Here is a 27336-nt window from a genome sequence, read left to right on the forward strand (position 1 = left end):
AAATACGTATTGAGAAAAGGACAGAAGAAAACGCTATCTTTTCAATATACTTTTGAATGAGAGTGATAAGTAATAATTGCCTTATCTAATTTCTTATCATGGTATTAATGCCAAGTTTGTAATGTATACACACTATCATCATATGTATACACAGTAATCATGAAAAGATAGCGTTTTCTTCTGTCCTTTTCTCAATACGTATTTCAATGTTTATAACCGTAAAATAGTACATGAAAATTCAAATTTTTACAAACTTCAAAACGCTACAGAATATTTACTACTGAATATTAATAAGATATTTTTTTACTAAAATTTTTCTTAAATTCTACTCTACAAAATAGCTATCTTAGATTTTTTTTTTACATTTTATTTAAAATTTAAAAATAATTAATATTTTTAATAAAATGTAAAAAAATTAATTATTGAGATATACCTATAGACCTAACGTATAACTATTATTTAAAAAAAAAATCAACTAAAAATATTAACTGGATCAAAAGTTATTTAAGTTGTCAGTGAGTGGTGGGCCACCCTGTATTTATTCTTCTCCTATATTAACCGCAGCTATAAGATATTTTTTCGTATATTATTCTAAGCAGTTGCTCCTATTTAAAATATTTGATAAATACCATTGTTGATAACTCCTCTATTAAATAAATTGGAGTACAATTAAGTACAAAAGGACTGTTAGTACTAATGTTAAGTTGTGATGATAACATTGAACTGTCACCTTCCAAGTATAAACATTATTATTTTCAGTATTTCATTAGTGTTAAATAGTTTCGATTGATATTCCCTAATATACTTAAAACATTTGCCGCGATTTAACTTAACTAATGTAATTTTTAACGGTAAAATACATACATTGATTTTGAATTGAGTTTCCTAAATATTTTTAAATGATTTTAAAATTATTCAATTAAATAATATATAATTACTTTTATTAATACCAATCAAATATTTTATATTATTAAATATATTATATTAATTTCACGCATCTTTTATCGCCCTAATGGAGTTGAAAGTAACTTTGAAAGAAAGAAAATAACTTTTTTTCATTTAATAAAATATTTTTATGGTTAAAATTAATAAAACCAGTGAGTCTCAAAAATAATTTTGGGTGTTATCATATTTTTATATTTAAAAAAGTGTGCGTCACGTGAAGGAATTCTTATTTTATCTGCCATTTTCAACATTTTAATGGTCGTATTTTTTATTTGAACGTTCATGCTTTACCTTACCATTTTAAATATTATGGAATGTGAGCTTATTTAAGTGACGTATATATAAAGTATATAACAGTAAAAGGAATAAAACTGGCAATTGATTCTTTTATACTGTTTTTTTAAATAATAAACATCTTCCTGCTAGGGAAAAACATATTATGTTTGCATGTTAATTGAAGAAAATTAAGTTGTTCTCGGTTAAATTAGTATGCTCAAAAGATAAAAATCTAGTACAATAGTGTCATTTATTCGAAATTCCAGTTAACTTTAAAGAAAAATTTTAACCTGTCGTAAAATAATAAGCAAAGTAATATTATGGAAAGTTCATATTCAACTATTTGATTCACATTATTATACTGAATGTAAAATTAGATGAAAACTTTTTGTTTAATTATATTTTAAACCAGTACTCTTGTTATGATAACTTAAAATAGTTAAAACTTAAAATGTTTTTCAGAATTTTATAGATATGTGATAAAAAGTGTTGTGTTTTATACAACCATATGAGTCTATAAATCACTTTAGCGAGGACCTTTAATTAACATCACAATAAATATTAATTTAAAAAAATTAAAAATTTAAATATTTGTGACGTATAAAAGATTTGATCAGATAAAATATTCGTTCAATTAAAATTAAAAGAAAACTATTTATTTATTTTAATTTTTAACAAGTACAAGAACACTTTAGAAAAATATATTTTACAGTGCAAGTATAACGTTAGAACAAGAAAAAAAAACAAAAGTTTAAATAAATAGTAACAGTAATAAAATTATATTATAGAATTATAAATGTAAATCAAATGAATAATTGATGAAGAGCTATGTATAAATTTTGCTCAAAAGAATTACGTAATAACAAGAAGAAATCTAATTTCTCGGCAATAAGATTAGCTAAAATTAGTCCTTGAAAAAAGATGCGGAGCTATAGTTATTTTTATAAAATGGAAAACGAAACAAAGTAGATTATTTTAAACTATAATTTGGTGTTGTAAAGTTAAACATTGATAGCTGTTCAGGAGAATCGATGAAACCACTTAATACATCAAATAAGAACATAATAACTATAAAATATTTCCTTAATTCACAAGACGAGAATCCTAATTGGGATAATTGCAAGTTATTAGGTATATTTGATTTATTACTCAACATCTTAAAGAATTTGATTTGAACATTCCTAATTAAATGTCTGTATAAAAAATAGTTCGGTGACCATACAACTAAACCAAATTCACGATGAGATCTAACTAATGAAAAAAATTAATTTATAAATACATTGATATTTTAAAAAATTTTCGTGTTTCTAATAATAAAACACAACATCTGAAAAGCTTTTTTTCCATGTGTGATGAAAAAGACATTTTGGAATCAATAGTAATCTTTTGATTCCTAACAAAAGTAATCCTTTTTATGATACAGTCATCAATTCTATAATTAAAGGTAATCGTATTATTTGGACGTGTAAAAGTTATAAAACTACATTTTGTAATAGATATTTAGCACTTATAATTTTATTTTATTTATATTTTTATATTGATAATTTTTCTAATAAACCACATTATTATGGAAGATGATAGATATAAACACCAATACAAATATGAAACATTAACTCAAATTAGTAGAATAATAGATTGCGCACGGGTCTATTCAAGTTTCCTTGACTAGCCAATGAGAAGGATTTTGCAATTAAAATATAAAACATTAAGCGATTTTTAGCTCATTTACCACCTCATTTTTTTTCTAAAGTTTGGTCATGAAGTATCTTTGAACCAGAATATTTCGCGATTGTGCTCTCTATGATTTAAAATTTTTATACTTGGTGTTTATTATCTAAATCTCTCATAAGTAATGTCATTTTAAAAAAATAACTTAACCTTTTATTTTTTTTTATTTTTAGTCTTAAATATTCATAAAATATTAAGACATTTAAAAATTTTTTATTTTTGTATTTTTTGAGTTGTTTCAATTAAGAATTTTTTTTAATTCTTCAAATGGATTGTCTATTTAATAAGTGCATTTCGAAAATCTACCTTAGCACATCAAGTGGTTAAAACTGTTGGTAAAACAATGGTTTATGGCATGTCACTAAGGAGATTCTAGAGTGTATCTTAAATTTAGATAGATAAGTATTTGATTGATTGCACAAGATACTGATGGTCAGTTGAGTTCATTACCCTAGAACATCAAGCGGTTAAAACTGTTGGTAAAACAATAGTTTATGACGTGTCACCAGGGATTGATTCTCATATTCTATCACGCTCTTTTCGGCAAGTAGTTCTAGACTCTGTAAGGTCCGTGCATCGACGAGTATATCTCCGATGGTGTATCCAGCCTGTCTCTAACTCTGTCGACTCTCATATCAAATACACAATTCCATAAAATACTGATAGTTTATCGAAGTCATTACCCTAGCACATCAAGCGGTTGAAATTATTGGTAAAACAATAGTTTATGACGTGTCACTAGGGATTGGTTCTCATAATCTATCTGGTTACTTAAATTTTCATTTTAAAATATAATGTAACACATATATTCAAACACCAGGTGTAGAAAGGAACTACAGTGAAGTAATATTTCAAGTTTAATAATTTGCATAATTTTACAAAAATAAATAAGTAGATAAAAGTCAGTGCTCTCTTTATATATATATTTTACGCGATAAACAATCAAGCTAGCTGGACACAAGGTAAGAAGTTATGTTTCTAAGCATGTCATAAAAATTAGAAAATAGACTTAAGGTAAATCAAGAATAACTTTTGCCAAGGAAATAACAGATAATAAAAAGGGAAAATATTATTAATAGCTACTTAATCACCATTCAGATCGCAATAGTTTGTGTTCAACGTAAATATTTAATTTATATTTAATACCTATATAAAAAAACAATTTAGCCATGAAGGCTTGGCGCCCAACAAACTGGATAGTTGCAATTTACGTAAATACACACAGTTTATTATTTCTAAAACACAACAAATAAATATTAAGAGTAGTAAAATTCTTCTCTATAATCGTTGCGCATTTCATTGTAGAATTAATATGACTCAGGTGTGCGTCATACAGAAGTGATTTTCTTGCGATATATATTTTCCAACATAATATTTATACTCTATTTCTATATTCATATTCAACTTAGTTATCATCGCTGTTTATGTCAAAAAATTATTTCTTGCATTTCGCCATCCCAATATACAAAAACATTAACCTACTTACTCGTTTTTATGACAAAATATAAATATCACACATATAGCCAATTATATGATAGCCATCTTCTTTTTTTTATGACAATTTATTTAATAAGAGGTAAACAATTAAGTCAACTACAGGTAATAAATCTATCTAAAAATGACTGTAAATTTAAGATGTCAGCTGGAGATTTAACACTATAAATAGTTTAGCGTCATCAGCAAACGCAAGAATGTCCACCGAACTATAAAAATAAAATCTAGATCATTTATTTATAAATAATATAAATAAAAGAAGACCGACGTACGAACATTGGGGTACACCTGAAGATAATAAAAACTCATTTGATACAAATGAAGATAACTTCACAGCTTAAGTACGAAAACTAAAATAGGATTTAATCTATTTCAAAATTTACCATTAATTCTAAATAAAACTAATTTAACTAAGAGAAGGTAATGATTAACTTTTTAAAAATCTACATAAATTGAATCCATTTAAACGTGATCATTAAGGACAGCAAGTAATTCAGACTGATAGAGCAATTACATTAGTAGATACAGATATCTTTGGCCTAAACCCTTACTGGTTTTTACATATATAAGGGGACAACATTTTGGTTCATTTATACAGAGTGATTCTTTTATAATGAACCACTTTAAAAAATAAAAATAATGTTGATAATTTTTTTCTTTTAGTTACATACTTTTTTTAATTTATCATCTTGAAGTGTTTTTTATATTAATCACTTATATATTAAGAGTGTCAATATTATTTTCTTAAAGGAACTAACTACTCCTTCCTAGTATAAAAATTCTAATAACTTCCAAAATATTGGTTCAAAAGTTATTATCGAATAGTCATTTATGTTAAAGTAAGTTTAAAACACACACACACACACACATATATATATATACTTAAAAAACTAAAGACGATATTATTTTAAGATGTAAGGAGAGGTGATATAACTATATTTTTTTATTAACTGAAACGTATAGGGTACTTATAACTTCTAAATACTTTTGAAGATATTGAATGAAACATAATTAAAGGATCACTCTGTATTTTATTAAACAAATTACAAATAAGTTGTTGATCAAACCTAAACAATAATTTTTAAATTAGTGACCTATCGTAACTGGACGCTTTATACATTGTATTATATAGGCTGTTCAGTAAGTAAGAAAACAGATTTCTGGTGTTCTCATTGCTTGTAACAATTGACCTGTTTCCTTTCTTACTGAACAACCCTCTATATCTACATTTATATTTATAAGAGGAAATATAGTTTTGTTACATAATAAAAAAAACAAGCAATAATAACAATATTTATTATTTTTATTAATATATAAGACGGCGTTTGGTGTATGCAATATTAATACTAGAATGTGGAGAGGTACACATACTGCAAGATTATTTTTTACACAAAAGTAAACATAAAAAATTCAACAACAGTTTTATAATATTATAAACAAAGTTTTCGTTAAAAAACAATTTTGAAGCTTTAAGTCTTCATTTTATTAGTTTAGTGATTGTTTATCATCAATGATATTTGTATAAAACTTTCAATAGAAATATTCGGTAAGAAAGAGCGTTAGATAAACTATATTAAGTTTGATATAATCATTTAATTGACACATGTATTGATAATAATGATTGAGTCATTCGTTTTCTTATATTTTATATTATTTATATTTGATTAAATAATAAATGTTAATTGGATTTAATGTTTACATTTCTAGTTTTATTGACATTTATTATGTTTCGATACATTACCGGAAGTGGTATCGGATTTACTGTGTTTGATTTTCATTTATCTAATTTTACGACTACGTAAAATGTCAAGATAAAAACAATATTACAAAAAAATAAACTAAGCACAGTAGGGTTGCGGCATAGTTGGGACAAGTATAGATATCTGACAGTGATTAACATCACTGTCATAAAAAACGGTTCGATGCGAATCCATTAAATTTATATAGTTGTAATTTTACAGTATATAATATATATAGTATATAATATATAAAAATTTCAAATTATATTATAATTTGAAATTTTTTATATTCGTAGAAAAAGCATATCAAAAGAAAGCTTATTGTCTCCATAAATTTAAAATTAAAATTTTATTTGGATCAGTGTTTTTAAAAAAAGTTACATCAGTTTTAAAACGCAGAAAAATTTTGTTGAAAATTATGTTTTTACTGTACTGTAATTTTGAGATATTTTTTCAAACTTCTAAGATTTATTGAATTTTCAAATTTTTGGAGCTGATAAGTACAACTAGATTGAAATGGTGTACTTTTTATTTATTGATTATTAAAACCAGTTCAGTGAGAGCTGAATATTTTAATGGAAAAATAAAAAAAACACATACCATCACAAATCTAAACCTACTCAGCTCTGCATCGAAACTAAAAATACAAGCATTTTATTTAGAGTTTCTTAGTTATAACGTCCACTAATTTATAACTATAACCAAAATTGTTTTATTATAATTTATTCAAGAGACATCGCTAATACTATCAATATTATTTATTCTTTTAAAATTAAAATGGGTGACCTGTTACTGATGTGATGAGTTGTTTATATTTGAAGGTATAGAGAAAGAAAAAGGGGAGTTAAAATAGGTAAACTTGTTTTAATTAATATAAATGTATAGAAATATATCAAAGCTGTTTTGCAAATCTAATCTTAAAACGTAAGCGGGTAGCTTACATTCTAAAAATAGCAAATAACAATTATCAATTACTAAACAAAGTAACTATTTTAAAATAGATAATGTATAAAATTTTTATCTAAATAGAATATAAATAAACAAGATGATACAATGAACAAATAAATGCTCAACTAAATTATTTTATTTTGGTTCAAAATAAAAACATTGACAGGACGATGAAATTATGAATGTGTAGTAACTCAAAAAGACAAGTGATATATTTTTTTTCTCAAATTTTATTTTAACTCGAAAATGTTATTTAAATTTGAATTTTAACACTTTAATATTTTTATTCTAATTCCTCATTCTCTATTTTACTTAAAATTTTTATGTTTTAATTTAAGAAAATTTTATTAAATCACCTTTAACTCTAAGTTTTATTTTAATTCTTTTTTTCAATAAAATAATTCTTTTCTCGATTTTAATATTAATATCCACTATATAATTCTGAATTTTCTTAGTATTTTATTTTACTTCACACTTCTAAAACCTTTATCTTTTTATTTATTAAATTAGTTTTTATTCTATTTTAAGACGAAATTTTCAATACAAAAAATGTTTTAAGATATTTAAAGGTTAGTAATTCTCTTATTAAGAAAAAAAATTCAAATATTTTAATTTTGTGAATATTTTTTATATTAAACTCTTAGTAAAATTTAACTAAGTCTATTGTTGGGCGCCACTTGTAGTAATTTAAAAAGACAACGAATGAAATAAATAAATAATGTTTTTGGGTTGGGATGTTGAGCTACTATTTTTATTGTATTAATAATATTATGATTCGGGGTATGAGTACGAGGGTCTGTAAGAAAAATAGAAGAAGATAGAAAAATAAAGTAATCTTTATTCTATTAATATGGGATTTATTGTGATTAATTGTCATTTCATTAATATCAATAATTCCACGAGTTTTGACGGTTATCGATGATAGGCGGGATTGAGTATCCTGGTGTGTCTATCCAGAGTGGTATGGTGGCTATACATATGAACCTCTAACCTATCTCCTGAAATAGACACGTATCAATGATATAACTCTGCCAAGTAACTCTGTACAAACATTATCGATTTATTAAATTTACTTGGTATATTTCTTATTATTGATGATCACTTGATTTTCCTGTACGTCTACTTAATCTATGTACTCATACAATTAATTTATAAACCTTATATATTTTTGGTGAAATTATTAGTTTCCTGATAATGATACTTTTGATAATGACACGCTAAAATAAATAAATATTGTGTTCTTGTATAAATATAATTATAGAGACGGTGGATCACCTCTCGCATATATTTCGTTATGAAGGTGTGGAATGGTTGAGCGTAGTGAGTACCTCTGTGAATATCTGACCGCATCTGACTACCATCAGAGTGACATCTGAGCCAGAATGCTCATTATTTTGGGCTTTTTATATTAAATTTGATAGTTAGTTCAAAGGCAAGAAGTAATCCCCGACGCTACTGTTATTTCTTTATTAATCGTAATTGACTACATGCTATTTATTACATTTTCGTCAATAATGATCTCTATATTATAAAATACTGTCATATCTTACATAATATTTTAGACATAGTTTATTACCCTACATTTTATGTGGTACCATTACATATTTTTTATTGTTTCCTGTTTGTTTTATATAATTAATATATGTTTTTTTCTACAAAATTTCATTAGTATATTTAATCATTTTAAAGGTACATATAAATATCTTATTTTTATTGGTATACATTTCACTTTATGTGATCGATTAATTGAAGTCTTAAATAAAACAATAATGATATACTATGTATATCATTACAAATGTAAGATGGATTGCCACGAATATTTATAAATGTATGTGACAAGAGTACAAAAGTTGAAAGCAATTTTCAAAAGCTATTAAATAAATAACGAAAAACACAAATTTCGACGCAAAGATTGACCAAACGAATGGTGATAAGACTTGACGAGGTATCGGTAGTAAAAGTAATCGAAAATTGTAAGCGGTGTATTAATCAAAGTTAAAACACGAGAGAAAAGTGTACACTAATGTGTAAAGACAAGCCGGAATAATATAGAAAATTACAGATGTTCGTTATTGAAACAATGACGGTTGACAACGTACAGACATAATCAAACTGGTCACATGCCAGTGCGAGGTATGAAGACGAAGTGATTGCTACTCTTTACCTAACAAATCTAATGATTATAGTGCAATAATGAATGTGAACGGGCCTATACGGGTAGTATTATAATAAAGATTTCCATAAAAATTCAATTTCTTTGTGAGAAATTTATTTTGTTTAAATATATATTTTTTAATATTGTCGTTTTCGTCATCAAAGTTTAATTGAGTAGAAGGAATTTTACTATTATATAAGAAAATAAAACTGTACTTAACAGTTAAAATTCCTTTATAGAAAATATACTGTTATGTGTACACTAAAAAACTTAGAATAGAGTAGAACATCATTGTCTTATGAAAAATTCGCTATTGAAACCCGTATGCTTAATGAATACGCCTCTAACATATCCTTAAACTAGATACATATCAATATTATTTTTTCAATATTTTTTTGTCATGAAGAAAGAATATGTTTTATGTGATGCGTCATATAAAACAGAGACGATGGGTTTGACTATTTTATGACGTGAATTACTTCACCCGTGAAATTCGGTATTTTCTGTGTACCAATGCTTATAAGTTTATAAAACAAAACATTGTTTTTATTTTATTTTTATATAAAGACAAACCTATTCGTAAAATATCAAATTTTAGTATATAGTAAAGTGATAGTAAAATTATAGCCAAAAAAATAACGATTAACGTAACATATAAAGAAATTTAGTATAAAATTTTTAATAAGAATACTATATGTTTTCTTACCATTTATCTTATCTAAATTTTGTGTCAGTATAATCTTCGTAATCTACAAAATGTCTTTATATCAAGTACTTCTTTAATTTTTTTTACACTTAAATGAGTGCTTCATTTTCTTAAAATCAAAAAAAAAATTCATTTTCCAATGGTATTTTGAAGTTGTCTCAAATTTAGAAAATCATATTTTTATTGACTATAATAAAAAAAGTTATATTATACCTGTTTTTGTTCGATTTTATAAGTATTTCAGGGATGTGATAATGGTCATATTATGTAAAAAAATATTCTGATAAATAATTATTGTTTAATTGAATATATTTTTAGATTAAAAGATTTCATAAAAAACTCATCTTTAATATTTGAAAAGTGATCTTTAATATTTAATATTTCAAAGTCTCTTTTGTTGTTTACAAAAAATATAAATTCAAAATTATTTAAGTGATAATTCAATATTAAATATCTCTTTTTCAAAAAATAGCTCATGATAAATACAGAGCGATTATTTTAATAGTCAATCGATAACCATTCTGATCCATTTCTCTTAAATTGATATTTATGTTACAAAAATCTTTTTTGTTAATTTTTAGTTAAATATATTATAATTTTTTTTTTTAATGGCAACATTCATGTTTGACTAGCATATAATAATAAACCCAATACAGTTCTAGCATAGTGGGGATTTAGTATATTTAATACAAGTATATCTTAACAATAGTGATAAAAATCACTATAATGAAAAACGCTTCAATGCATATTTATACATATTGTTTAATTTTTAGAAGGAATTATTCCAAAAGTATTCCTTAATTACATCCACATTACAAGTTTTATTATTTATAAGTATAATAAATGAATAAATATATACTATTATCTCTGCGTTTTGTTCCTATCACATGTATTCTGCAGGGTAGCTCCCATCCGAACAGGGAGTTATTTTACGTCTGGACAAAATTTTTACTCTGCGAGAATCCATTTTAGAAAACAAAATAGTAGTTACCTAACTAGGAATGTTAATGTGATGGTTTTCCCTTGCCTTCTACATGACAGCCTAAACCCTATTTCTAAGGATTGGTGATTAGCCAAGTGTAGATAACTTTGTTCATCTACACTTAGTACTAGAAGCACTGCTATGTCCATTTTATTTGGTTCATACGACAGGTGTGGACTACCGAGGATGTATTCTATCCAGACATTATCCTAATTAGAACATTTTTTAGCTTATTAAAATACAATATAAAAAACCCTCTCAGCTTCGTATCGAAGCTAATGTTGAATATCAACTTCATGCTTAATTTAATTTTTATAGTATTTATTTATTCATTATAGTAAATAGCTAAAAAGGTATTAAATAATTTTCCGTATTAGCAAATTATAAGATTTTTAACACTTTAGTAAGCAATTTCAAACTCTTAAGTAAAATAATAATAATAATATCACATAATGGAAGAATGCAGGGTAAACAAATTAAAAATTGTGGGAACAACAATATATAAAGGAAAACGAGTAAAGTAATGGGGGACGGACGTTCCTAACAAAGAACGTCTTGTGTACGGTTACACATTGTAGCGCGTGAAACTAGTATTTCAAACGGGATTAATTTTATATTGTGTTACATTTTTTTATTATATTTGATTTTGTATTTCTTACTCTCGGTAAATAAAATATAACTGTTTTAAACCTGTACTTGGTTGTGTTAAAAACAGTTATATTGTACTTGGTGTAAATTCTTCATATCCGCCGTATTTTTAAAATTGTGTGTGTGTGTATGACTCAAAATTGAACTGCTGGTCCTTTATTCGGTCTTAACAGTTAGAGTGGGTGCTAACTAGTTTTGGGCTTAACCGCTCTTTAGTGGGCAAAGTGAAAAGTAGTTGTGCTGGTGGCTGACGGAAGTCACTCTCTTGTCTGCTACTATTGATTTAGACCGTGCGGACGGGTCTAATACCTACCTCTTTAATGGTTCACTAACTGGAGAAATTGGGACTAACCAGTATACCCAACGGGAGGACTCAGAAAGAGCCAAAATGACGAGATTAACATTTAAAGTGTTAATTAGTTTAAGTATTTTCAAATAATTCCTTCTAAAAATTAAACACTAACTTACAATTTGTATCGATGTGTTTTTATATTGGTTATTTTAATCACTGTCAAACATCATACACAGAGTGATCGGTTAATCATAACATTACTCACAAAATACAATATTAGAAAAACAATTTTTGATTGTTATTATTTAAATATAANACCACTACATTACTCACAAAATACAATATTAGAAAAACAATTTTTGATTGTTATTATTTAAATATAATTTTTGATTAATCAGCGAATAATTAATTTTTAAAATCATGCCTTATAACTTAATGGGATATCAACTTTATTTTTCTTAATGGGCAACATACATATTTGGCCAGCTTATAAAATAGGAAATTATGTAATTAAGGTGATAATATCTGATCGATAACATTATCTGTTTCATAACTCATTTGGATCAGTATTGCAAAAGTTATTAACAATTTAAAGTATAGACTGGAGGTAAGGAGTGGGTGCTGCTATTTTATCACCAGTCATACCCCGGTTGTACTCTTCGTTCCACTTAGATATAAAAGTAAGAAGAACATCCAAAGTACTAGCCCAAAATTTGCTATCGACAGTCATTTTATTAATTAAATTATTTTCTATCTTATAAGCTACTTAAATATGTATGTTACCGCTTAAAAAAAAGGTAGCACAGTGGGGCCGCGGCACATTATGCACATGGGATGGTTGGAACAAGTATAGATGATAACTGGCAGTGATTAAAAACACTATCATAAGAAACGGTTCGATGCAAATCTGTAGATTGTTTTTAATTTTTAGAAGGAATTATTTGAAAGTACTTAATTAACACTTCACTAATCAATCAACATGATGGTGGATTATACCAAAAGCAAAATGAACCCTATTTCCTTTATTATTCCTAATTAGTAGTTTTTTGATTTAGAAGTATAATATATATATGAATAAATATTTATTATAGCAGTTATATTAGTATGAGATTGATATTGAATAAATAAGTATTAAAATTTTTTCGGAGAATTTATAAAAAATTACAAAGTAGTTATTACATTTATAGCAAACATGTATAAAAATTGAAGGGCTTGACGCAAAACTTTTTAGATAATAATTTGTTGTTAATTATGAATAAGTGGTCTGCAATATTTTCATCAGAGTCAAAAATATACATTATTTACATATTTTGTATGTTATTACTAATTATTTAAACACTATAGGATATAACTTTAAGGGTCATAGTTCTAAGTATTTCAATTGTGTCAACTATTTAAACACCAAGATATTACATAGAAATGATTAATATTTCTTAAATAATTAATACGCTAAAAAAATTGTTTTTAAATTATTACAGATTTTGATTTTTAATATGTAAAAAATAATTAGTGCAAAATTTTTAACCTATTTTTTTGGTCTTTTAAAGTTAATTTTTTGAAAGTTTATTATAAAAAAAAGCTGAATTTGTTACCATAACTTTTAGCTCAATTTCAAGTTTTAAATATACATTATAAAATAGAAAATTTTATGAGAAATAGAAAAATAGTATTGTTAAGATTAATATGCAGCCAGGAAATTGTATAATTACTATTTACTGTAAATTTATCAGAAAAGCTCAATATTTATTTTTCATTTTTATTCTAATAGATTGCTTAAATATAAATCATAGTAATTATTTCTAACTAACTTTTGGTGTTTAAAAAGATTCTACAATTGAAATATTCAAAACTTAATTAATTTTAATTATCTATTTAAAAAACCAATCAAAACTACTCAATTGAGTGTGAATTAAAATATGATTATAATTGTAAAATTTTTTTGTTAAATTCAGATGAGGTAAAAAAAAAAATTTTAATTTTATGATATATAGCATAATGTTATAGAAAAAATTGGAATATTATAGACTTGTGGTAACACACTCAAATAAAGTTTAAAAAATGAATAAATTACAAAGTAAAATAATTTAATTTTGCAGTTGAAATTTTTTATTATATCAAACCTAATCCAACAATAAATACTTTAATAATATTAGAAATGAATAGTTTTAATTGTCTATATGAAGAATGTGACCTAAGTAACTGATTGATAATAAAGTGAACATTTTTTCATTATTTGAGGGTAATATCTTTAACTAGACTACAGATCACACAGAACAAACGAGACGATATTGAAGGGGTCCTTGATATTCATTAAAGTTATTTAATCTAAATGAGATTAAAATCAAATGAGTAAAAAATTTTTTTCAAACATAAAAACTTTTGTAAGAAATTTTAAAATAAAATAAAGTACAAAATCGAGAATTTTAACACTAAAATAGAATATTTTTATGTAGCCATTTTCACCATGAAGACGAATAAAAGTTTAATTTTCTTTTTAAATTACATAAGCTTTGGTTTAAGATATATATAAAAGTGTCAATATTTTCGGAACACTTTCAAAAGTTATGTTGAAAAATTTGTCATTTTGAATTCCGCCCTGTGGGCAGGTGAAGGGTCAGATTAAAAAAATATATATACTAAACGATAGGTAAATACCTAATATATCTATTAAAAAAAAATTATATTGATCCATACATTTTTAAAAAATGTATGGTAGTTTTAAATAAAATAAAATTGAAAAAATGTAAAAAATTAGCAATTATTAAAATTATAATTTTTTTGGAGTTTTTCCCCATTTATGTGGAAAGAGGGAAATTTTTTCAATTTTTAAGAGTTCGACTAGATACAATTTGTGATCTTTTGACGTATCGTTGAAAGAAATCGATTCGACGAGATCTGCGAAAAAGTGGTAACAGACACAAAAAAAATAAATAAAAATTAATAGTAAAATTAATATCATCTTAGCTTCGCATCGAAGCTAAAATCAAGTTGATACCCCTTTACGTTATAAGGTTTGATCTTAAAAGTAATTAACAGCTAATATATCAAGAAATATATGTATCTAAAAAAAATCAAACGTTTTTTTTTTTCAATATTGTATTCATTTAGCGAATAATCGAGAGGTTTAAGATAAACCGATCACTCTGAATACTTTTCATTCAATCTTATCACTAAAATCATACCCTCTATATACTTTTTCATATCCTCTCTTATCATTACTGACATGTCCATTCATACCTTGACTTGTCATCGTATCCTCATTACCAAGAATATCTTGTATCATTTCATTTATCTCTCTCCAAAACATTTCCATGTTTACAATACTAATAATCCATTAATTACTAAATACCAGTGGCGAATTATGAAATTTTGTATAGGAAGTTTCAAATAAATTTTGGAACGTTAAGTAGTAGAGAGATATACTCTTCTATTACCTCCCGTTACTATGATTACTAATTAATTAAAAATTACCAAAATTACTTATATATTTGTCTAGGTAAGTTAAAATGTTAAACTAACATAACTTCTAATTTTTTAACGCGTTACTGCTCAAGTTGGAAAATAAAAACAAGAACTTTCATAAAATCACGACTATATTGCACAAAAAGTCCGCGTTGTATAATAATTATAAATATAGTTTTTAATTTTTTTATGTTTGATCAGAATATAATCTCTTAGTCAATCGGCATCTTGCTAACTCTAATAATAACATACCATGGTATGCATATTCTATGAAAATTAAAATTAATTTATAATTATCTTTTTTGTAAAAATTTATCACACAAATTCTAGTTATTATACAGATTTATTAAAATTAATAGCATACTATGACATGTTTGTGTTCATAAAGATTTTTTAGGTGCTGATCGTGAGCTAATTATTAAAACTCGCTATATGTAAAATAAATAAAAAAATGTACAACATTTTCTGTAAGAAGATTATTTTTTCAACCTTTATTTAACTTTATGGTACAATTTTTGTCGTTTCAGTGGCAAGTCCTCCCGATCCTGATGATAACGGTACTAGTAAAAAAGATGATGCAGTTTTTGTTGAATCAGACGAAAGCGCCGGCTCACAAGATCATTCCCGAAAAGATGATGACTCACAATCAACGAGTAAGTTATTATCTTAATTCGCATTTGTTTTATCAGTAATGATTAAATGATAATTACTATTGAAGTATTATGAAACTCAAATAGTTCGAAACAGTATGATTACCGCTCTTCTACGGATATAAATAAAAGCCATGAAAAAATTATTCTATTATCAGTATATAGTTTATTTTATCATTCTGTATATAATTATATAATAAGAACTTCACTTTTTTCTGATCTTCATTTATGGGACTATCTTGCAATATATAAAAGTTTACTTCAACCAATCCTTGATTAGTAACTAATAATCAGCTGCATAGCGAACTAAATACAAAAAATATAAAGGAATCTGGAACATTGCTCTTCTTAAGATATCATAAAAAACTGTTAAATCATCCGAACTTGATGATATAAAATTTCCAAACAACCAAACGCCTAAAACGTATCTGGTACAGAGATCTAATACTAACCAACTAAAACAAAAATCAACAAATTTATATTACTTATAAATATCATACAGTAATACTTTAATACTGTTGTAGTATGTTATTCATATATATTTCAACACGTTTGCTTATTGAATTTATAGAACTAAATTTTAAATACTCGAAAAAAAAATTCTGTTTAGTTTTCAAATAAATATTTAAGCTTCCGTTTTAATCTTGAATGAAAACACAAAATTATGGCACTGATAGCTTCAAATAGATAGGTTTTATAATCGTTAAGCAAAATCGATCCAGTAGGAGCGAATTTATTGACATATCAAGCACAAAAAAAAAAACACCTACGCATCGAAGCTAAAAAAAATTATCTCTTAATTTTCATGGAAAATCATTTTAAATTTCCTAATGTTTTGTCACTCCGTTAAACCTTACTACTATTAATTAAATGCAAAAAAAAATACATGAGAACAAAACATATTAATTTATAATATTGAAAATAAAATGTTTAAAAAACAATTGAAATTTTCTAAAAAGACACACAAACTTTTATTTACACTACCAACTATGCACAACGATGACTGCCAAAAATTTTTTACTTTTTACCAATGCATTTAAAAAATACAACGAAAAACCTGCATTTTTTTATACCAAAATTATTATTTACATTTTGTTCTTAACATTTTTACATTGAAAGATGCTAATTTTCCATATTACTTTTAAATAAAAATGAATTTTTATTTATATTTCTTCCTTGATTTTTCAAATTAAAATAATGTTTAAAACATATGAATTTAAAATATTAATATCAACATAATATATTTAAATTATAATTTTGTGTAGAAACAATGAAAATAATAAAAATTTTAGAAAAGTGCAGGAATTTACATTTATTAAGTAATTACTTTTAAAAAATTTAGTTATACCATATTTTTTTGTTTCAACAAGTTATAGTTGTTAGAGAGGTAAGTATGAACTGCCAATGCATTCATACCAAAAGGTCTATTTTGCGCATTCACCTAGTTTACACCACTAATAAATAATCATACAACAAAATTTGAATATCAGGACTTGTTTGTAAAATTTTCGTATTGATCGATTCAAGTGATCTTTTCAATTTTAAATTTAAGTATTAAGACAGAAAAATTAGAAAGAAAAAATTATTTTTATTTTATCATTTATATTTAAAATTGCCTTAATTATTTATGTTAAATTTACATTTTAATAGAACAAGGAGCTTTGACAATTGTTCGCCGAAGTAGCCAAAAAAAGCACACATACTCTGACGATTATAATATGCCACTATCCAAAGAAGCCGAAGCCATATTGGACGACGTAGATTTAAGTATAGATGCTTTGCCATCGATTGATACGACAGAAGCCATAGACAAAGCTGCTCTCAGGTAAAATAATTAAAAAGTGTGACAAAACGAATTTAAAATAAATTGTTCAGTGAATGCTAGCCTATTAATTAAAATTATCTAATTAATTATATTATTAATGGATGATAGTTTTTGAATTCTGGAAGTTATGAATATTTTCATTTATGGTTAAAAGAGCGCAGCTGAAGTAGCTCAGTAATAAAAATATTTATTACCCGCTCTCCAACCCCAACCTATATTTAGTGTTAATAATTTTCAATACTTTTTTAAATATTGTTATTGATCAATCATTTTCTAAATAGTATACTAGTTTAATATACATGTCACATTTAACAAATCTAACTTGACACCCTTAAATAGTAAAAGAGATGGACCTTACATAAATATTGAACGGGGTAAAAGTACAAAATTTACATAAATCATTTAATTTTATAGTTATCAACCAATGGTAGGTTATATTAAATCTTAAACCATTTTAACAAGTTTTTAGTCGTTGCAAAATCATAGAGCTAAAATTGAAATCATTGCAATGATTATGAAAATTTTTTATACTTCTATGATATATTTCATTGTTTAAGAATACTGTTTTAAGTTTATAAAACTTAAATTTTTTTTATTAGATTTATAATATTGTTTATTATTATGTAATCACATAATATTACTTTAGCCTACTTTTTTTTTAGTATCAAATTCAAAGAAAAAATTTCATTTGGGATAAAAGTGCATTGTTACTTTAAAAGAATAAACTTTTTACTTGTTTTGAAATAAAATAAGTTTTAACAATATTTTATCTAATTTTAATAATTGATTCAATAATTTTTATAATTGTTTTTTTTTTATTAATATTACTCCTAAATTACTTTTTTCACTTATTATAATTAAATATTATGATATTGAATTTGTAATAATACAAAAATGAGGTTGATATGTATTGTGTATATATTGACCAAGTTTGGGTATGTTTGGGGATTTGATCAATTGGTGAGCAACGAGGTTCTATCGGGGTTGTAGAGTCCGAAGGGTTAGAACAATAAAGACAAGTAGATATAAAAAGAAATAATTAAGGTTCCTCTTATAGAGATATTATAAATGATCCAACTAGTAAATACCTGTAATAATACACTGAGGCAACGAAGAGGGGGGGACATCTTACGAATACCATGTAATGTTATTATGTATAAGGTACGAACTAGTCAGTAATAATTAATTGAAGTATAAAGATTAATATAAATATTTTATCTATTGTTTTATAGTTCTGTACTCAGATTATTAATTCTAAATAATTGAGTTATAAGATAATATAAGTATTGACTCTTATTTATTTGATATCTTACCTGATAATTTTCTCTGTTCTTATAATAACTTTTAATAGTATCAAGTAATAACAAAATAACACGAACTCAAATGTTTAGTTCATAAATTAACCCGTGAGAATTTTAACAATGATGATTACAAACTTAACGTATCGATGTCGAGAACGCGATTAGAACAGTCCCTTGAATATCTGGAGACAAACTCCCTCAAGCCCTCAGCACTGACTGAGGAGGATTACACTGCCTTTTATAGTATTTTGTATCCCCGGACAATCATCATTGTGTCATTATTGTAATGTTATCGTTTATTGATAAGTAAGCATAAAATATGAAATATATAAATTAATACATGTGAATAATATACAAATCATTTTAATATAATGTTAATATAGTTTGTTTTTACATTTAAGACTAGGGTTGACACATTGTGTTTATTTATTAAGATAAAAGTAGAAAGAGTTGACAAGTATAATTTATAAATTTCTTAAAGAGTGATTTTTAAAGGTGACTAATAATTGAGTCATGACTGAATCGTCTGTAATATAATATAATTAAACGACAGTATGCGTTTGTTAAATATTTCTCCAAGTTATTTATTTAAAAACAATCATGTTATTTTAAGCATATAATTTATAGATAAAAGTGTTAATAATCTTTAATGAAAAAATTAAATGTAAAACCATTATTGTGCACACGAGTAGCACACTGTTATTTCATATTGCGATAGTGACGAGTGTATTATGACAAATTTCAATATTACTTAATTCAATAAACTTTGTAATTATTTTCTTATTTCGAGTAAAAAAAAAACTGATAATACATTTATTTGTTTATTTATTTGCTCATTAAACTTAATCAATACTAACTAGAGTCTTACTCCATCAATGGGGTAAAAGTACGCTTTAATTTTTCATTTTGTTTCAGTTCCTTAATCATTAAATAAATTTAAATCTCATTGTTCATATTTAGTTTGTATTTTTTCATAGTTATTCTAGCTAAAAACAAAATAGTTAATAGCTATCATATACAGCAAATTATATGCGCTAGAAAATAATATATACACTTTTACCCCGATTACTGTACTAATAAAATGAAATTCTCACTCGTAAATCAAGAATTGAATGAGAAGTAGAATTGAAGAATTAAATTATAGTATTAAAAAATGTATTGAAAAATTCTCTATATTATTTATTATCTAGGAAAAATTGATTGGTCAACGCAAATTATCTATCGCCTTGTAAAAATTATTTATTTATTTTTAAACGAAAAATATATATGTTATGATATATTCATATAGAAGTGGTGTACATACCAAGTAATCCTACGAGAGTTTTGAAAATGTTCGTTTAGTATTATTTTCTATATGTGTAAAAAAAGTATTAATAAATTAACGAGAAGACTATAAATGTAGATTGGTTGGTAGACCGAAACTCAAAGAATTTAATTTGAAAATCAGAAAATATCTTACACTAATATTTATTAACATATTATTTACCTTACTACAGTGTATGTAACAATTCATTAAATTTACTTGTATACTTCTTTGAAACATAAAAGAATAAATAATTAACAGACACTCTTGAGAAATCTTAAAAGAAATTACGTATATTAAGTACTTATCATTAGTTTATTCTAGCAAGTTTTTAAATCAAATAAAATATAAAGAAAATAGTATAATATTAACTGATAAAAAATGCGCATCAAATTACACCATTATAATGTTATTTAATAATAAATGATTTAACATATAATAAAAATTTTTATAATCAGAAAACTGATTTGCATAGACATGCAAATAAACTCTTATTATATTATGCACTTAAATACAAATATGAAATATAAGTTTTATGAATTTACCCAACAATATTAAATGTAGACAATTATTAGTTTTTTTATTTCTTATATCTATTAAGTAGGCAATGAATCAGTGTTAAATTCATGTCCCATAAAAATTTATAATAGAATATTTAAAAATATTATATTTTTAAAGTATTTAAATTATTGTGTGGATTATTGTTGATCAATATAATTTTTAATAATAATAGTTAGTGAATAAAAAATTTAATTTGCTAATTTTACGTTAAGAAAACTGTTTGAATGTAATTAGTTTATCTTTAATTTCTCTTGGTTTTACGCTTCGCTGTGGACCATAGTTTCGTTTTACCATTTCAACTTTTATAAGGGAGAGTTCCGAGAAATATTTTAAATTAACGAAAATCCATTCATTAACTTTTTCAAAACACTGATTACAACTCTTTATAACACCATACTATGACCAAATTTCATTTCAAAACTTGGGCAATAAGTTTTTAAAAAATGTAAATCTTGCAATAATTATTAAATTAGTAAAGCTCAGTTATTAAAATACATTACTCAATATCTAACAACATGTGATAAAACAAATTTTAATAAAAAAATATATTTGCATTTATATTGTTCAGAAAACTTAACGGCATCAATATAAGCACACCACTTTTATCGTATTGTAATTACCATTTTATAGTTATTTTATAAGCCTCCATTCCTGAGAAACTTCTAATGGCTTATTAAAACGTTTACTTTAAAAGCTTGGCTCACATAAAGTATAATGTGGTCTTCGTTTGAACATATTTAACTGTATTGAATAAGGGTATAATTTAAACAGAAACTATTCAAAAGTCTTCAAAGTCAACACAATGTAGGTATTTTCAATAAGAGTCCTATGCATAAATATAAACATATATTTAATATTTATGTTAGCGAAGACAAATTTAACAAATTGTTCCTCATTAATATACCTTCAAGGCAAACTAACAAGAATTTGAGACAGTAAAATATGTTTTTATCAATAAATTGCTCTAGAGAAATATATTGCAATTTCTTTATACTACCTTTAAAAAACAAACTTATCAGACTTCCAAAAAGTCTCATTAAACTATTACTCTAAATTTATGATTAACCATTTTTGTGAATTTGATATTTAAATTTAAAGTTGTTAAAAAAATAAATCATAAAATCTACGCTTTCCTTTCAAGAAAGCCTCTTAATGAAAGTTGCCTTGAAGCATAATTAACCTAGCGACACTTTAACTATTACATTTTAAATAATCTTATACATAATACGCTAAAACTAAAAAATAATATTCTTTCAATAATTTCAAACTAGATAAAGTTAAACATTATAAGAAATATTAATGATTCTAACTTTAAATCTATATTTGAAGTTTAATAGAAAAAAAAATTAATGAACTTCACGTAAGCCTACTTTTTGACATAATTTTACTTAATTAATCATTTAGTAAATAGATAAAATATAGATATAAAAATGAATTAAAACTGATTACTAATTTATCCGATAAAATAATTATATTCATTTTACAGGTTACGATGTTTACTGAGGCAACTGAGAAAAGGACAAATATCAGCTGAAGTATTACATAAAAACTTGTTTTTCGCGGCCAAAGTGTTGGAAACTGCATTTACGGATGAAGATCCAAAGTAAGCTAATTTTTACTTAAACAATAAGTCATTTTTTAGAGTGTATAGAAATTTGAATTCTTATTTTTTTTTAATTGGAACATGTTAACAACTTATATGATGATAAAATTATTTTATAAATAGCATCATCATAGTTGTTCTTTTATACGGTCTATCTCAATAAAAAAAATGACTATCGATTTTTTTTAAGAATATTGTGAAGTTTGCTTGTTAAACTTTTCTTCTTTATGAATTATTAATTTTGATAATGTACTTTTGGAGTAGTTTTATTTTGGTGCAACAAGTTGACAAAGAACACTTAAAAGAATCAATTGTAAAATGAACAATTAACAAATTAATGTTGTAGCACTTACAACTAAAAAATGTTTTTAACAGCCTATTGCTGGGTTTGTGTATAACATTTGATAGAATTCATAATACTTATTTATAAAAACTGTAATATTACAAATGTAATAATTATAATTTATAATAATTTTTTTTTGTTCATATTTAAAACAAAAAAATATTTTTTTAACATTCAAATTAAACTAGGTTTCTCTATTAAATATAAAATTTTATCATTAAAGTTGTTTAGTTAACAACTATTCAGGAAATTTTAATGAAGTCAATCTTTTATGATCAACTCACCTTCAAGGTCGTAATAAAGCTAATAAAAAAAATCATCTGTCTTTTCTATAATTTTATTTAATATTTATACTTAAAGTAACTGGTAAAAATATATTTTCCTATGGTCAATATTGAATTATTTTCATGTATGATACCACCAAAAAAAATTTCACATTTTGTAATTTGTAATAATTGAAAAAAATAGTATCTCTAATATAAATAATATTTAATGTTTAAATAAAAATTTTCAAAGGTGATGTTAATTTAACCTTTGATAATGACTATACTCTACTGTAATTATATGCTTATTATCAGTTTTGATACAATTATTATTTTGTTGAAATTCTTTTTTTTAATAATTTTTTCTTCTTAGATTTTGTTTAAAACATGTTTTTTATTATTTGTTTCTAATAAGAAAAATGTAAAAATACAATTTCTTTATATTTTCAATATTTTAAAATAGTAATTTTCTTAGACGATTTGATATAAAAAATTATGAGTTGATGACAATTTTAGGATAAGTACTTTTTGAGTTACAAGAATTTCCATACAATATTTGGAACTATATACTCACTTAATGTATGGAATTTTTATACATTGAGTGAGTATATTGTGCAGGCGCGTACAACTTGCACTTAAGTATATTTATAATGCATACTCCACACGCGTTATATACTCACTATGCATTAAAATATTTGTAACTAAATAAGTAATTATTATAAAATTCTTATCGATCCATAAAAATATTTTTTTAATAAATACTATATTGAAAAATTCAAAAAAATGTTTACTTATTAGAGACAACTAATAAATAATATACTTGTATCATAATTGAAAATTGTAATCAAAATTAAAAAAAAAATAAGCAAAATATTTGCTAGATCAAAAGTTATTAAAATTATCAAAAATAATATACCCTACAAACTACAAATTGAAAAAAAAAAATTTCCCGATCTCTTTTGTCGACTATACAGACAAGGTAAAATCCAACTTTTACTCATTTTTCAGTTAAGATGAAAAATTACTTGAATATGTAATTTTTTTATAGTAAATTTTTATTTTTAAACGATATATTTGATTTTTGATTGATCAGATTTTCTCATTTACAGAAAATTATGAATCTACAAATTCCTAATTCAAAATGATAATTATAGATTTATTCCTTTTCTGCGTAGCGATTCATATGTAAACTGTCATGGAAATTAAACAAAATATGACACAATTATATAAGAATTCACCATTTTTTGTATTGGTACAGTTTTATATTTCAATTATTAATGCCTACATTTTAGATCAAACAATATTGACATAAAGAAAAGGGATTTTAGTACCACCATTTTGTGTTTAATAGTCTTCCTTCAAAAATACAAATTAAATAAGACTTAAGAGTTGTTAATTATAAATATTTTTAGGGAGGATTTTTACAGATTTAAATATCTATCTAATAAGCATAGTATAGGAAAAGGATTTGCCCCTTTTTCATTAAAATGTATTCTAGCTACCAAATGATTATTTGAAATTACAACTTCAATCCATCTTAAAATTATCATCAACCAATGAAGGTTATAATAATTAAACATTCATTGAGCACAATCGCATTGGAATCATTTTATGATAGTGATTTTTAGAAATGTTATAATTGGAAATAATTTGGTATTGATTTTATAACTATAACACTGTCTTCTCTTAATCAAAGTTGTTTGTTTGTGTCTCAAATATTAAATATATTATACAGATGGTACTTTTATTAGAACTTCAAAAGTTTTACGACTATATTTTCTTACAAAAACTACAGAGTACTGAAGTTTCCTAAAAATTAGTTGACTTATTAGTATTTGAAAATGCAACAATAAATGATTCCAGGGAATTCCATTCCCTTGATAAAATATTTTATATTTAGGTGTTTTAAAATTTATGATTTTTAAAGAAATACAATTTTTAAGATTATCCCGTTTATATGCTAAGTGAACAATAGTATTATTTACTACTTAAAATGTTTATCTTACTAGATTCACGTGTCCTTATCTATCAAAAAAGTAAAATGAAGAAAAATTGATTAGTATATAGCTCTTAAAAATTAACTAACCCGCCTTAAAAATAATAATAATAATAGGAACATAACAAATTACCCTTAATTTATATTTATTATGTGTATGCCCTAAAGTCAACGTTTTATTTTTTAAATATTTTGTAGTTATGCTGCCAGCATCTTTGAGTCATAAAATTAATCTAAAAACTAAATAACTATTGTGCAATTTTAGAACTGCAACTAATGGAATTATTATGAATTTAAAAAAATGTTACGTATATAATCAATACGATAATGTATAGAATTTCAAATCTACTGTATTAGTTACGCACATTTACATACATAACAAACTAGTTTATCATCCTTAAATGTACTATTATAATGACGTATTATGCATATATTTAATTTCGCAGCTTCATAAATATAGCTATTGAAATAGAATTATTACGATAAAAAATATATGCATTTATTGAAATTATTCATTTAATATACTTGATTGTTATACCTACCTTACGGTTATTGCATATCTGATGAATATAGGGATGATGAACGGACGGATTCGCTTACCCAACAGCAGTCTACCATGTCCACAACAGCAGCAATACGACAAAAGCGACGTCTCCGTACACCAATTTGGGCAAGGTTGTGATAAAATTATACAATAGTTCATAAACTAGTAAAAAAAATCCCTATTTTTCTGTATAATAAACGCCTAGCTTGTTTGTTAAGCTTTAACACATTTTTGTTTCATTGGACTGGCTTTCTGTAGTTTTTTAACTTGTTAAGCTCTAATAGTTATTATTTTACAACATTAAGGGAATACTTTCACTAAATCACATTATATATTCCTAAATTTTATTTTATACATATATATATATATATATATATTTTTTTTAAACAAAGGAAAAATTGAAAAACATTTAATGCTTCGAGCGTATTAAAAATTAAAAGTTATTATAAAAAATAATTATATTCACCGCAGTTTTCAAATTATATCAAATAGAGATTACTTATAACCATATAAAATACTCTCATAAATGAATTGGGTGTTTAGATATGTATGACCACAAACAATTAAAAAATGATAATTACTTAATATAAATTAATATTTACTTATTAAAAACATTAGAAATATGTTAGATATTTATTGAGTGTTAGAAACATTATTGATAAACGTTAATTTATAAACGATTAAAATTACTTTTTAATATAGGTTCGACTAATTAATACGATAGTATTCTTTTAGTATTAAACTATAGAACTTTTTAAGTTTTATAAACTATTTTTTAAATAGTTATGCATCTTTTTATGATGTCATTTTATAATGGAAATTATTTGAGAGTAGAATCATTTATTAAATCTTTTAGACTATACTACGAGAAAAAATAAATGTAGAAAGTATACAAAAAATTATACAAAGTTGACACGGTACCGTGTATCCTTCAGCCGCACATCACGTTATCGACCTAAATAAAAGTGTATCGAATTCTGAATCATATGTGCTCGGTGGCCTAGTGGTAAGGTTTGTCCATACGGCGTCTTGGGTCGCGGGTTCTAATCCCGTACCCTAATAATATTTTTTTAATATATTTTCGGGAATATTCGTAAAATTATTATCAAAAAACGAGAATATTCTTTTTAACTTTTTTTTAATATATTAAATATAATGTAAAATTTTTACATAATTGTAAAATAGTCCTGAATTGGCCAACAAATATAAAATTAGTCTCATACGAATTTATCTATATAGCATTCAATAATTAAATCAAACTAAGTTGGAGAAATAGTCTGCTTCAAATAAAAGTTAACATTTATCCAATTTTATATTTTCTAGTTTAAAAAGCCTAAGAGTTATATATAGCAGTAACCAAATGTATAATTGAGCCTATTTTACGGATAATCATTTTTGATTGCGTCTACACTAAAGCTTTTTTTTGGGAGGTTTTATTTTTAGTTGTTGAATAAGACGCCATAGAAATGCAAAACATTGAAAAGCCATAAAAATACAGAAACATTAAGAACCCATAAAATAATTTTGACTCAAATATTTTTAAAATAATTTTTGCTATTATTTTCAATATAT

General features: G+C 24.5%; 1 protein-coding gene across 6 annotated transcripts in view; it reads left to right on the forward strand.

Moving 5' to 3' along the window:
• The window catches only part of LOC126900012 (dual specificity calcium/calmodulin-dependent 3',5'-cyclic nucleotide phosphodiesterase 1-like), a 196000-nt gene that overhangs the window by 139046 nt on the left and 29618 nt on the right, over positions 1–27336 (forward strand). For 5 of the 6 annotated variants that reach the window (XM_050675354.1, XM_050675351.1, XM_050675350.1 and 2 more), the window contains 4 exons: positions 15903–16028; positions 17676–17850; positions 22502–22618; positions 25794–25895. In XM_050675354.1, the coding sequence (XP_050531311.1) occupies positions 15903–16028; positions 17676–17850; positions 22502–22618; positions 25794–25895 (520 nt within the window). The remainder of the gene's footprint in view (positions 1–15902; positions 16029–17675; positions 17851–22501; positions 22619–25793; positions 25896–27336) is intronic. The other variant, XM_050675352.1, reaches the window with a different exon arrangement.

The sequence above is a fragment of the Daktulosphaira vitifoliae genome, unplaced genomic scaffold (genome assembly GCF_025091365.1).
Source record: "Daktulosphaira vitifoliae isolate Bord-2020 unplaced genomic scaffold, ASM2509136v1 Scaffold_2, whole genome shotgun sequence".
Lineage (NCBI taxonomy): Eukaryota > Metazoa > Arthropoda > Insecta > Hemiptera > Phylloxeridae > Daktulosphaira > Daktulosphaira vitifoliae.